Below are 13,264 nucleotides of genomic sequence, written 5' to 3'. Positions count from 1 at the left end.
TGCCTGATTTTCAGCAGGTACTGTATAATGGTTACCATGTTCAATATCTTGGTTTAGAATGTTAAAGGAAACCTCAGGAGTTCCCCAAAGGCATTAGGATTCATCATTCAGAGACCATGGATTTCCTTTACACAAATCGATGTCAATCTATCAATTAGTTTTTGAGATATTTCCATCTGAACCCAAGTAGTAGACATCTGAGCGACCAACCGAACTTCATTGCCATCACATGAGCCATGATTAATTTATGGCTAAAGATCGTAATGGAAAGTGACCCTCAAAATTAAATTGGCCTCACCCACCCCACCCATTACCATTGTATGAACAAGGTTACCTGGAAAAACGCGCTAGACAGTCGGTAAACATTTCTGGTCACTTAATATTTTGCAAATGTTTGGGCTATGAATGGTCCAGTGATTTGTGGATTTATTCTAAGATGTCCTGTCAACACATAAGATATGGAGGCACATCCCACAACTTGAAAATGGTTCCGCTGATGCAGATGATGATGCTTTATCACACAGCGTGATGTTATCATAAGAAACCTCTTCACCTGTGTGATCTTAATGGATAGAAACCACAAATGTTGACACCCAATGTCTTTTTTTACCCCTCCTAAACAGCAAACACCAAATACACTATATAATACATGATATTGGTAGTGTGGCAATGTCAGTTGACTCAAACAAACCTGTAAGGACAGGAACTAGTCAAAGAGAATGAGAACCGGCAGGATGCTACTTGAATGGGTGATTCCATGGCTCGCCCTGTGCATCCGACTATCTACAGCAAACGGTGGTATGTATACAGAATAGGACACAAAGAGAGCAGCTTAAAGGTTTTTTGAGGGGGAGTTGTACCTTAGTCAAGTCAAGGGTCGAGGGGCAGGGGGTTTCGTATTTTGTACAGAATGTGAAGCCTGTGGCAAAATGACTATTTATGAGAGTGGGTTTTATAAATTAAACTGATTTGATATGATTTGACAATGTGAACTGATTGTATAAATGTCTTTCTTGTTTAAGGTATGGGTTATATGAGTCCTATGGATGAGATGGATCCTATGGATGATAAGGGTCGGATGGGTAAAATTGGTCTGATAGGTTATGATGGTCAAAAGGATAATATGAGTAAGATGGGTCGGATGACTAAGGAGCAAGAGACGGAAACTAAGGAAAAGGAGTATAAGATATACCAGATGGAAGAGGATAAGAAATATAAGAGTGAGGAGAAAGTGAAGGAAGAAAAGAGTGAGGAAAAAGTGAAGGAGCATAAGGAGGAAAAGACGTATGATAAGAACAAGATGGAGAAAGAGAAAAAAAAGGAAGATAAGAGTGGGGAGAAAGAAAAAAGTGAGGAGAAAGAGAAGAAAAATAAGAGTGGGGAGAAAGAAAAGAAAAATAAGAGTGGGGAGAAAGATAAGAGTGGGGAGAAAGAGAAGAAAAATAAGAGTGAGGAGAAAGAGAAGAAAAATAAGAGTGAGGAGAAAGATAAGAGTGGGGAGAAAGAGAAGAAAAATAAGAGTGAGGAGAAAGAACAGAAAAATAAGAGTGGGGAGAAAGATAAGAGTGATGAGAAAGATAAGAAAAATAAAAGTGAGGAGAAAGAAAAGAAAAATAAGAGTGAGGAGAAAGATAAGAGTGATGAGAAAGAGAAGAAAAATAAGAGTGGGGAGAAAGAGAAGAAAAATGAGAGTGAGGAGAAAATGAAGAAAGATAAGAGTGGGGAGAAAGATAAGAGTGATGAGAAAGAGAAGAAAAATAAGAGTGAGGAGAAAGAAAAGAAAAATAAGAGTGGGGAGAAAGAGAAGAAAAATAAGAGTGGGGAGAAAGATAAGAGTGATGAGAAAGAGAAGAAAAATAAGAGTGAGGAGAAAGAAAAGAAAAATAAGAGTGGGGAGAAAGATAAGAGTGATGAGAAAGAGAAGAAAAATAAGAGTGAGGAGAAAGAAAAGAAAAATAAGAGTGGGGAGAAAGAGAAGAAAAATAAGAGTGGGGAGAAAGATAAGAGTGATGAGAAAGAGAAGAAAAATAAGAGTGAGGAGAAAGAAAAGAAAGATAAGAGTGGGGAGAAAGAGAAGAGTGAGGAGAAAGCGAAGAAAAATAAGAGTGAGGAGAAAGAAAAGAAAAATAAGAGTGGGGAGAAAGATAAGAGTGATGAGAAAGAGAAGAAAGATAAGAGTGAGGAGAAAGAGATGAAAAATAAGAGTGAGGAGAAAGAGAAGAAAAATAAGAGTGGGGAGAAAGATAAGAGTGATGAGAAAGAGAAGAAAAATAAGAGTGAGGAGAAAGAAAAGAAAAATAAGAGTGGGGAGAAAGAGAAGAAAAATAAGAGTGGGGAGAAAGATAAGAGTGATGAGAAAGAGAAGAAAAATAAGAGTGAGGAGAAAGAAAAGAAAAATAAGAGTGGGGAGAAAGAGAAGAAAAATAAGAGTGGGGAGAAAGATAAGAGTGATGAGAAAGAGAAGAAAAATAAGAGTGAGGAGAAAGATATGAGTGATGAGAAAGAGAAGAAAGATAAGAGTGAGGAGAAAGAGAAGAAAAATAAGAGTGAGGAGAAAGAGAAGAAAAATAAGAGTGGGGAGAATGAAAAGAGTGATGAGAAAATGAAGAAAGATAAGAGTGGGGAGAAAGAGAAGAAAAATAAGAGTGAGGAGAAAGAAAAGAAAAATAAGAGTGGGGAGAAAGATAAGAGTGATGAGAAAGAGAAGAAAGATAAGAGTGAGGAGAAAGAGAAGAAAAATAAGAGTGAGGAGAAAGATAAGAGTGGGGAGAAAGAGAAGAAAAATAAGAGTGAGGAGAAAGAGATGAAAAATAAGAGTGGGGAGAAAGATAAGAGTGATGAGAAAGAGAAGAAAGATAAGAGTGAGGAGAAAGAGAAGAAAAATAAGAGTGAGGAGAAAGAGATGAAAAATAAGAGTGAGGAGAAAGATAAGAGTGATGAGAAAGAGAAGAAAAATAAGAGTGGGGAGAAAGATAAGAGTGAGGAGAAAGAAAAGAAAAATAAGAGTGGGGAGAATGAAAAGAGTGATGAGAAAATGAAGAAAGATAAGAGTGGGGAGAAAGAGAAGAGTGATGAGAAAGAGAAGAAAGATAAGAGTGAGGAGAAAGAGAAGAAAAATAAGAGTGAGGAGAAAGATAAGAGTGGGGAGAAAGAGAAGAAAAATAAGAGTGGGGAGAAAGATAAGAGTGATGAGAAAGAGAAGAAAGATAAGAGTGATGAGAAAGAGAAGAAAAATAAGAGTGGGGAGAAAGATAAGAGTGATGAGAAAGAGAAGAAAGATAAGAGTGATGAGAAAGAGAAGAAAAATAAGAGTGAGGAGAAAGAAAAGAAAAATAAGAGTGGGGAGAAAGAGAAGAAAAATAAGAGTGAGGAGAAAGATAAGAGTGAGGAGAAAGAGATGAAAAATAAGAGTGGGGAGAAAGATAAGAGTGATGAGAAAGAGAAGAAAGATAAGAGTGATGAGAAAGAGAAGAAAAATAAGAGTGGGGAGAAAGATAAGAGTGATGAGAAAGAGAAGAAAGATAAGAGTGATGAGAAAGAGAAGAAAAATAAGAGTGAGGAGAAAGAAAAGAAAAATAAGAGTGGGGAGAAAAAGAAGAAAAATAAGAGTGGGGAGAAAGATAAGAGTGATGAGAAAGAGAAGAAAAATAAGAGTGAGGAGAAAGAAAAGAAAAATAAGAGTGGGGAGAAAGAGAAGAAAAATAAGAGTGGGGAGAAAGAGAAGAAAAATAAGAGTGAGGAGAAAGATATGAGTGATGAGAAAGAGAAGAAAGATAAGAGTGAGGAGAAAGAGAAGAAAAATAAGAGTGAGGAGAAAGAGAAGAAAAATAAGAGTGGGGAGAATGAAAAGAGTGATGAGAAAATGAAGAAAGATAAGAGTGGGGAGAAAGAGAAGAAAAATAAGAGTGAGGAGAAAGAAAAGAAAAATAAGAGTGAGGAGAAAGAGAAGAAAGATAAGAGTGAGGAGAAAGAGAAGAAAAATAAGAGTGAGGAGAAAGATAAGAGTGGGGAGAAAGAGAAGAAAAATAAGAGTGAGGAGAAAGAGATGAAAAATAAGAGTGGGGAGAAAGATAAGAGTGGGGAGAAAGAGAAGAAAAATAAGAGTGAGGAGAAAGAGATGAAAAATAAGAGTGGGGAGAAAGATAAGAGTGATGAGAAAGAGAAGAAAGATAAGAGTGATGAGAAAGAGAAGAAAAATAAGAGTGGGGAGAAAGATAAGAGTGAGGAGAAAGAAAAGAAAAATAAGAGTGAGGAGAAAGAGAAGAAAAATAAGAGTGGGGAGAAAGATAAGAGTGATGAGAAAGAGAAGAAAAATAAGAGTGAGGAGAAAGAAAAGAAAAATAAGAGTGGGGAGAAAGAGAAGAAAAATAAGAGTGGGGAGAAAGATAAGAGTGATGAGAAAGAGAAGAAAAATAAGAGTGAGGAGAAAGATATGAGTGATGAGAAAGAGAAGAAAGATAAGAGTGAGGAGAAAGAGAAGAAAAATAAGAGTGAGGAGAAAGAGAAGAAAAATAAGAGTGGGGAGAATGAAAAGAGTGATGAGAAAATGAAGAAAGATAAGAGTGGGGAGAAAGAGAAGAAAAATAAGAGTGAGGAGAAAGAAAAGAAAAATAAGAGTGGGGAGAAAGATAAGAGTGATGAGAAAGAGAAGAAAGATAAGAGTGAGGAGAAAGAGAAGAAAAATAAGAGGGAGGAGAAAGATAAGAGTGGGGAGAAAGAGAAGAAAAATAAGAGTGAGGAGAAAGAGATGAAAAATAAGAGTGGGGAGAAAGATAAGAGTGATGAGAAAGAGAAGAAAGATAAGAGTGAGGAGAAAGAAAAGAAAAATAAGAGTGAGGAGAAAGATAAGAGTGATGAGAAAGAGAAGAAAAATAAGAGTGAGGAGAAAGATAAGAGTGAGGAGAAAGAAAAGAAAAATAAGAGTGAGGAGAAAGATAAGAGTGATGAGAAAGAGAAGAAAAATAAGAGTGAGGAGAAAGACAAGAAAAATAAGAGTGATGAGAAAATGAAGAAAGATAAGAGTGGGGAGAAAGAGAAGAAAAATAAGAGTGAGGAGAAAGAAAAGAAAAATAAGAGTGGGGAGAAAGATAAGAGTGATGAGAAAGAGATGAAAAATAAGAGTGAGGAGAAAGAAAAGAAAAATAAGAGTGGGGAGAAAGATAAGAGTGATGAGAAAGAGAAGAAAAATAAGAGTGATGAGAAAGAGAAGAAAAATAAGAGTGAGGAGAAAGATAAGAGTGATGAGAAAGAGAAGAAAAATAAGAGTGAGGAGAAAGAGAAGAAAAATAAGAGTGAGGAGAAAGAGATGAAAAATAAGAGTGGGGAGAATGATAAGAGTGATGAGAAAGAGAAGAAAAATAAGAGTGGGGAGAAAGATAAGAGTGAGGAGAAAGAAAAGAAAAATAAGAGTGAGGAGAAAGAGAAGAAAAATAAGAGTGAGGAGAAAGATAAGAGTGATGAGAAAGAGAAGAAAAATAAGAGTGGGGAGAAAGATAAGAGTGAGGAGAAAGAAAAGAAAAATAAGAGTGAGGAGAAAGAGAAGAAAAATAAGAGTGAGGAGAAAGAGAAGAGTGGGGAGAAAGAGAAAAAAAATAAGAGTGAGGAGAAAGAGATGAAAAATAAGAGTGGGGAGAAAGATAAGAGTGATGAGAAAGAGAAGAAAGATAAGAGTGATGAGAAAGAGAAGAAAAATAAGAGTGGGGAGAAAGATAAGAGTGAGGAGAAAGAAAAGAAAAATAAGAGTGAGGAGAAAGAGAAGAAAAATAAGAGTGGGGAGAAAGATAAGAGTGATGAGAAAGAGAAGAAAAATAAGAGTGAGGAGAAAGATATGAGTGATGAGAAAGAGAAGAAAGATAAGAGTGAGGAGAAAGAGAAGAAAAATAAGAGTGAGGAGAAAGAGAAGAAAAATAAGAGTGGGGAGAATGAAAAGAGTGATGAGAAAATGAAGAAAGATAAAAGTGGGGAGAAAAAGAAGAAAAATAAGAGTGAGGAGAAAGAAAAGAAAAATAAGAGTGGGGAGAAAGATAAGAGTGATGAGAAAGAGAAGAAAGATAAGAGTGAGGAGAAAGAGAAGAAAAATAAGAGGGAGGAGAAAGATAAGAGTGGGGAGAAAGAGAAGAAAAATAAGAGTGAGGAGAAAGAGATGAAAAATAAGAGTGGGGAGAAAGATAAGAGTGATGAGAAAGAGAAGAAAGATAAGAGTGAGGAGAAAGAAAAGAAAAATAAGAGTGAGGAGAAAGATAAGAGTGATGAGAAAGAGAAGAAAAATAAGAGTGGGGAGAAAGATAAGAGTGAGGAGAAAGAAAAGAAAAATAAGAGTGAGGAGAAAGATAAGAGTGATGAGAAAGAGAAGAAAAATAAGAGTGAGGAGAAAGACAAGAAAAATAAGAGTGATGAGAAAATGAAGAAAGATAAGAGTGGGGAGAAAGAGAAGAGTGATGAGAAAGAGATGAAAAATAAGAGTGAGGAGAAAGAAAAGAAAAATAAGAGTGGGGAGAAAGATAAGAGTGATGAGAAAGAGAAGAAAAATAAGAGTGATGAGAAAGAGAAGAAAAATAAGAGTGAGGAGAAAGAAAAGAAAAATAAGAGTGAGGAGAAAGTGATGAAAAATAAGAGTGGGGAGAAAGAGAAGAGTGATGAGAAAGAGAAGAAAGATAAGAGTGAGGAGAAAGATATGAAAAATAAGAGTGAGGAGAAAGAGAAGAAAAATAAGAGTGGGGAGAAAGATAAGAGTGAGGAGAAAGAGATGAAAAATAAGAGTGAGGAGAAAGAGAAGAAAAATAAGAGTGGGGAGAAAGATAAGAGTGATGAGAAAGAGAAGAAAGATAAGAGTGAGGAGAAAGATAAGAGTGATGAGAAAGAGAAGAAAAATAAGAGTGAGGAGAAAGAGAAGAAAAATAAGAGTGGGGAGAAAGATAAGAGTGATGAGAAAGATAAGAGTGATGAGAAAGAGAAGAAAAATAAGAGTGAGGAGAAAGATAAGAGTGAGGAGAAAGAAAAGAAAGATAAGAGTGAGGAGAAAGATAAGAGTGATGAGAAAGAGAAGAAAAATAAGAGTGAGGAGAAAGAGAAGAAAAATAAGAGTGGGGAGAAAGATAAGAGTGATGAGAAAGAGAAGAGTGATGAGAAAGAGAAGAAAGATAAGAGTGAGGAGAAAGAGAAGAAAAATAAGAGTGAGGAGAAAGAGAAGAAAAATAAGAGTGGGGAGAAAGATAAGAGTGATGAGAAAGAGAAGAAAGATAAGAGTGAGGAGAAAGAGAAGAAAAATAAGAGTGGGGAGAAAGATAAGAGTGATGAGAAAGAGAAGAAAAATAAGAGTGGGGAGAAAGATAAGAGTGATGAGAAAGAGAAGAAAAATAAGAGTGGGGAGAAAGATAAGAGTGATGAGAAAGAGAAGAAAAATAAGAGTGGGGAGAAAGATAAGAGTGAGGAAGTGAAAATCTCAACAAACAACCAGTTCTGCAGCACATGGGGAGACTCTCATTTTAGGACGTTCAACGGAGACTTCTTCCAACTTCCTTCCACTTGCAACTACATCCTTGCGTCCCAATGCAAGAGCAGCCTTGAGAGTTTTTCCATTCTGATCAAACGGCAACAGATAGATGGGGTCACTACCATAAAGAAGATAACTATGAACCTGGAAGGAGTCGATGTGGAATTAGCTGGGACTTCCGTCAGGTTCAATGAGGAACTGTGAGTCTGTTTTGATAGTATGACATGTCATTACCATTGGTTTTACGGACTTTAATGTCATATCGTGTTACTGTGATGATTTTTTTGTCTCCTATAGTGTTACTCTACCATTTAGCCAGTCGGGCATTTCAATCGCAAGAGGTTGCTCCTATGTGAAGATAGAGGCTAAGCTGGGTTTGGTCATGAAATGGAATGAAGAAGACTCATTTTCGGTATGTTTTATCATTGTGCTCCATATCATACCTGATTGTATACATCTTAGATCAGCACAGAACCTGATCTATTAAAAAAATATATTAAGTTGTACTGCTACATTTATACATGGCTGATTTCGATCACTTCTTAGCTAAACTTAACATATTTTTGTGAGATCGTGTTTATAGTAAGATACATTTTACCAATGTTAGAAGTGCCCAGGGTGCTCTTAATAAGGCATTTTGCACAGATTAAAAATGGTCGATTTTCAAGTCCTCAATCACTTAAAGACAATATTTATTATTAAAAAAGGCAAAACAAAATCTAGTTCTTAGGTTGCTGTTAAAACAGGTAAACATGTCTCCTGTCCTCAGGAAGGCTATTAGTGAAACTAGGAGCATGACAAACTGTCCATGTCATTTTTGAGAAACAGTAGTTGTCACAACATTCTCCACATAAGGTCTGCTTTCTCTATCCCAATCACATGGTTTTCATCTGTTATTGTAGTTTAGCGAAATGATTATGTAAAAGTTAGAACTTTTCATTCTATTCTGATATAATGGAGAAAAAAGGCAATCTTCTGCAATGTTCTGTAAAATATTCCTTTTCTGCACCTTATTCAAATGTCGTTTTTCACCTGATTTTAAGGTTGAGCTGGATGCAAAATTCAAGAATGAGACCTGTGGTCTGTGTGCTGACTTCACCACAGGTAAATACATAAAAAGTAAGATTAAAACAAACTATAAAATGTGTCTTCACATTTGCTAAACACTTCTTTTGCCTCTAGAAACAGGGATTTCAATGACTCCTGAAGATGTTGGGGAGATGTGGAAAGTCAGCGATCTTAATGAAGAATGTGAAGACATGTCCTCTACCGCAACAACAACCTGTGCAAAGCAGGTATGACAAAATGGATTTGCTTTAAATAATTGATATGACATTTAGGTACAATTTAAATAAATCATATACTTTGATCAACAGACAAGTCTCTGTGAGGAGCTGCTCTCAGGAACTGCATTCCTCAGCTGCCAAGACCTGCTTGATACTGACAAGTATATCGAAGCATGTGAGAAGGACATGTGCAACTGTAACAGCAGCAGTTCTTCATGCCTTTGTAAAACCATAACAGAGTACTCCCGTCAGTGTGCTTATTTAGGCGGGAAACCCCAAGAATGGAAGACCGAAGATATCTGTGGTGAGAACAGCAATCAAAACATTTACATGTTTGTGCATTTTCACTGTATTTATATCAGAATCAGTGTTTCTAAAAATAAAATGACATGTGTTGAATAGGCCAAACATGCCTTTTCAACAAGGAATATAAGGAATGTGGTAGTCCCTGTGTTGACACCTGCAGCGACTCCCAGAGGAGCCAAGTGTGTGATGAACACTGCGTAGATGGATGCTTCTGTCCATCTGGTAAGTTTTCTGATTTCAAAACCAAAAGAGATGATGAAGTTATAATTTGTATTTTGGTTTGTTGTTACCCGCAAATACTAAATGCTTTACTTCATGTTAATATAGGGAGATTATCACATTCATTTGATTTGTCCTTGCTCTCTTGACGCTCCTCTTTGCACTGTTGTGATGCATCATTGTAAGTAGCCTTGGCTGCTATCAGTTAGCTGCAAAGAGTGAAAGTTTTCTGGCGATGCACAGTCAAATCCAAAGGTGTTTAGCCTTAATTATTCAGTTTGGGTTTCACTATGGAAGGAGATGGAGTTGGCTTTGACATCCCTTAAACATATGCTAAAATTACATTAATATAATTAATTCTGTTCTGTAAAATGTTAGTTAGGCATGGCGGGGCACAAGTAAAAACTAGATGCAAGCGATTATACTAGAGCACAGGTTGACACAGGGTTAGTGAAGAGCAGAAAGAAACATGAGCAAAATCAACTTGAATACACAATACAAAAGGCTGAAGAAAAATACAGAGAGAGAGAGACAGGAGAACACAGGAGACAAGTGGAGAAAGGGAAACCCAGGGTAAAACAGTTGAAACAGCCAGTGCACATTTTGGGCTGTGACATTAAGTAAAATAGGTGGTAAAAAGTATATCGCAAAACACGCTCCTTCAGGGTTTGCATTGTAGAGCAGTTTACCATTGGCCAAAGATTAATCATGTCTTTATGTTTTTCTCAAGGGACTGTATTCGACGACATTAATGAGAGTGGGTGTATTGCTGTTGACCAGTGCTCCTGCATACACAATAGCAAGGCATACAAACCAGGGGAATCTTTCTCAAAGCCATGTAAAACATGGTAATCCCTTTACTATCTTCACTGTAATGTTTATAGTAAACCACATCTATATTTGAGTTGGTGTGTCCAGTTGAACTAACTGAACTTTGTTGACAGCACCTGCAACAAGGGCCTGTGGAACTGTGAGGATTTAGACTGCCCTGGTACCTGCTCTGTTGTGGGGGGCTCCCACGTCTCCACCTTTGATGATAACACATATACTTTCCATGGAAAATGCTCTTATGTTCTCTCCAAGGTGAGGCAACTTAAATTAATTCATTAATCTAAAAAAGAAAATACAATTCCTGAACATTTTTTCATTTTATATTTTTGATTTTAGCACAACACTGGCAAATTCAGTGTCCTTGGTGACCTGGTCAATTGTGAAAAATCTGATGAATTGACTTGCCTGGGTGCAGTCACTGTACTACTGCCTGACCATAAGGTAAAATTACAGTATATAATTTATAGACATTTCCTTTTTCATATCTGTATGGCAGTGTGTAGATATTTAACCTGAACTTTTTAACAGTCACAGTGTCATTTTTCCCACTTTAGACGATTGTAGTTCAAGCCAGCGGACAGGTTATCTATAACCAAATGGTTTCTCACCTGCCTATTTTTGATGGTTAGTGAGTGTTTTTTTATTGTGTTCATTGTACTATGAACTCAAGACATATTTTTACATAAAGTTTACTTAAATTAAAACATCTCATTGTTTAAAAATGGATTTCCCCTTGCAGATAGCGTTGCTGTCTTCAAGCCATCAACTTTCTTCACTATAGTGCAAACAAACTATGGGCTTCGTCTTGAGATTCAGCACACACCCATTATGCAGGTCTACATTATAGCCAATGTTTCAAATAAGGGAAATCTCCAAGGTGTGATTTTAATTCTTACAACTTTTTAACTATAGTTTGAATTATGATGTGATGATTATTGGAGTGAAGTGTAAAGTCAACGTCATTTTCTTCAAACAGGTCTCTGTGGAGATTTTAATGATGTGGAAGCTGATGACTTCAGGACCTCAAATGGATTGATTGAGGGAACGGCTGGGATATTTGCCAACACATGGAAGACCAAAACAAACTGCCCTGATGTGACAAACAATCTTAGGGACCCCTGCATGTTGAGCGTAGACAGGGGTAGGTATCGTAAATCATACTCCATTTATTAATATCGTTCCTAACAACACTATGTCAGTATGAAACATGTTTATTGGTTTTTCTAGAAAACTATGCCAAACACTGGTGCTCCTTGCTGTCAGACCCAAATGGGGTTTTTGCCCAGTGTCATTCTGATATAAACCCTGAAGACTACGAAGCTGTAAGCAGAGTTTGTTCTTCTTCTATAGGCAGTTTAATGAATTTGTGTATTTCTGCATTTTTATTATTTCACTTAACAATGGCACATTTAAACTATTGATATAGCTTTTTCCTGCCTCTTTATGCAGTTTTGCATTTATGACACCTGCGCCTGTGAAAACAGTGAGGAGTGCATGTGTGCAGCCTTATCTTCCTATGCCCACGCATGTGCCGCTGAAGGTGTCTTACTGGAGGGATGGAGGGACACAACGTGCCGTAAGTTACACCCAAACTATCAAATGTGAAATTAATAAAGTCTGTATTTATTTATTTTAATCTTATACTAAGCAAACCTCCTTTCAAAGTGAAATACACGACTGGCTGCCCTCCTACTCTTGTTTATGGCTACCAAATGACAAGCTGTGGTCGCACTTGCCGCTCTCTTAGTCAGTCAGACTCAACATGTGAAGTTAAATTTACGCCGCTCGATGGCTGTGGTTGTGCTGACGGAACTTACCTAAATGAGGATGGACAGTGTGTGCCAGCTTCTCATTGCCCCTGTCACGTGAGAGACACCTTGGTGCACCCTGGGCAATCCTGCATGGTTGACGGACAAAATTGGTGAGTATTTCAGTATTTCTAATAAGATGAGAGCATACAAATCTTTCTTCTACAGATTTATTTTTGGGGATTTCCATGCGTGTACTGGTGAGCTGTCTCTAAGCAAATGCAAATAGCTCTTTTGGTAATACAGTATAAGGCAATTATGTTATGGATTTAATGTTCCTATATTTTCGTTGCAATGCTTATTGCATTATTAAAATGCTTATTTTAATGATTTTTAAATTCCCTTTGCACTTTTTTTATTTTAATTTTCATTTAATTACATCAAATAGACCCTTTTGTTTGTATGTTTTTTGTGTCCCCACATCCACTAAACAGTGTATGGTGGATTGGAATCACAAAACTGCAAACAAAAATGTGATTGTCTGTTTGCATATGTTATAGACCAGTGACCAGTAAGGTGACAAGTGATTTTTGCTCTCTATGGCCTAACATAGTTTCCAGCTCCCTGCAACTTTATTCTACATTGAAAGAAATACTGATGGATACAAGATTAACTAAAATGACAATCTAAAGCCTATATGCCAGTTTGGTAACCCTGTCCTAGATTGTTTTTGTTTAAGCAAAGGCATTTGTCGAAAACTTGAAATAATAAACTAGAAAATTCTCCCATTGTCAACATTTATCAACCCCTCTGTCTATGCATTTCAGCGTCTGCCGCAGCGGAAAACTAGACTGTAAAGGAAGTCACGTGACTACATGTAGGTAGAAAGCACTCAGCTCGTCATAGAATTCCTTTCATAGCACAGCAAAGTATTAGCAATATAAGCAGCATACAGTGGTATCCTTTGTAACACACTATCATTGTCATCAGCATGCACCGAGCCAATGGTTTTCTTCAACTGCTCAAGCGCAAAGCCAGGTGACCAGGGATCCGAGTGCCAAAAAAGCTGCAAGACACTGAACACAGAATGCGTAAGATTGAGAAAGGTTCATGTCTGTTGAAAGGTATTCTACATACAGTATGTATACTAAACCAAAAGGATGACATGTTAAATGCATTATTGCTGTTTAGATCAATAGTCACTGTACCTCCGGCTGTGTATGTCCTGCGGGCCTGATGTCAGACGATAAAGGAGGCTGTGTTGAGGAAGAGAACTGTCCCTGCGAATATAATGGAGAATTTTATAATCCTGGACAGACTACCACTGTGGACTGTAATACCTGGTGAGCCCTTTTATCCTGTCCACACTAATGTAGGGTCAG

The 13,264-nt window shown here is 36.9% G+C and overlaps 1 protein-coding gene across 1 annotated transcript in view; it reads left to right on the top strand.

Annotated features, from left to right (window-relative positions):
* Window positions 1-1,132: 1,132 nt before the first annotated feature.
* LOC307258446 (mucin-2-like) overlaps window positions 1,133-13,264 on the top strand; it is a gene marked incomplete at both ends in the record, with an annotated part of 28,882 nt that continues 16,750 nt past the window's right edge. The window contains 14 exons of the mRNA XM_080037975.1: window positions 1,133-1,284; window positions 7,489-7,692; window positions 7,790-7,904; window positions 8,536-8,596; window positions 8,675-8,787; window positions 8,869-9,082; window positions 10,874-11,011; window positions 11,111-11,275; window positions 11,362-11,456; window positions 11,584-11,710; window positions 11,800-12,055; window positions 12,710-12,759; window positions 12,873-12,973; window positions 13,074-13,225. Of these exons, the coding sequence (XP_079894101.1) occupies window positions 1,133-1,284; window positions 7,489-7,692; window positions 7,790-7,904; window positions 8,536-8,596; window positions 8,675-8,787; window positions 8,869-9,082; window positions 10,874-11,011; window positions 11,111-11,275; window positions 11,362-11,456; window positions 11,584-11,710; window positions 11,800-12,055; window positions 12,710-12,759; window positions 12,873-12,973; window positions 13,074-13,225 (1,943 nt within the window). The remainder of the gene's footprint in view (window positions 1,285-7,488; window positions 7,693-7,789; window positions 7,905-8,535; window positions 8,597-8,674; window positions 8,788-8,868; window positions 9,083-10,873; window positions 11,012-11,110; window positions 11,276-11,361; window positions 11,457-11,583; window positions 11,711-11,799; window positions 12,056-12,709; window positions 12,760-12,872; window positions 12,974-13,073; window positions 13,226-13,264) is intronic.

Source organism: Ammodytes marinus (assembly GCF_949987685.1).
Source record: "Ammodytes marinus genome assembly, chromosome: 12".
Classification (NCBI taxonomy): domain Eukaryota; kingdom Metazoa; phylum Chordata; class Actinopteri; order Uranoscopiformes; family Ammodytidae; genus Ammodytes; species Ammodytes marinus.
Note: the sequence above shows the minus strand (reverse complement) of the source record. Positions and strands in the feature narration are given on the sequence as shown.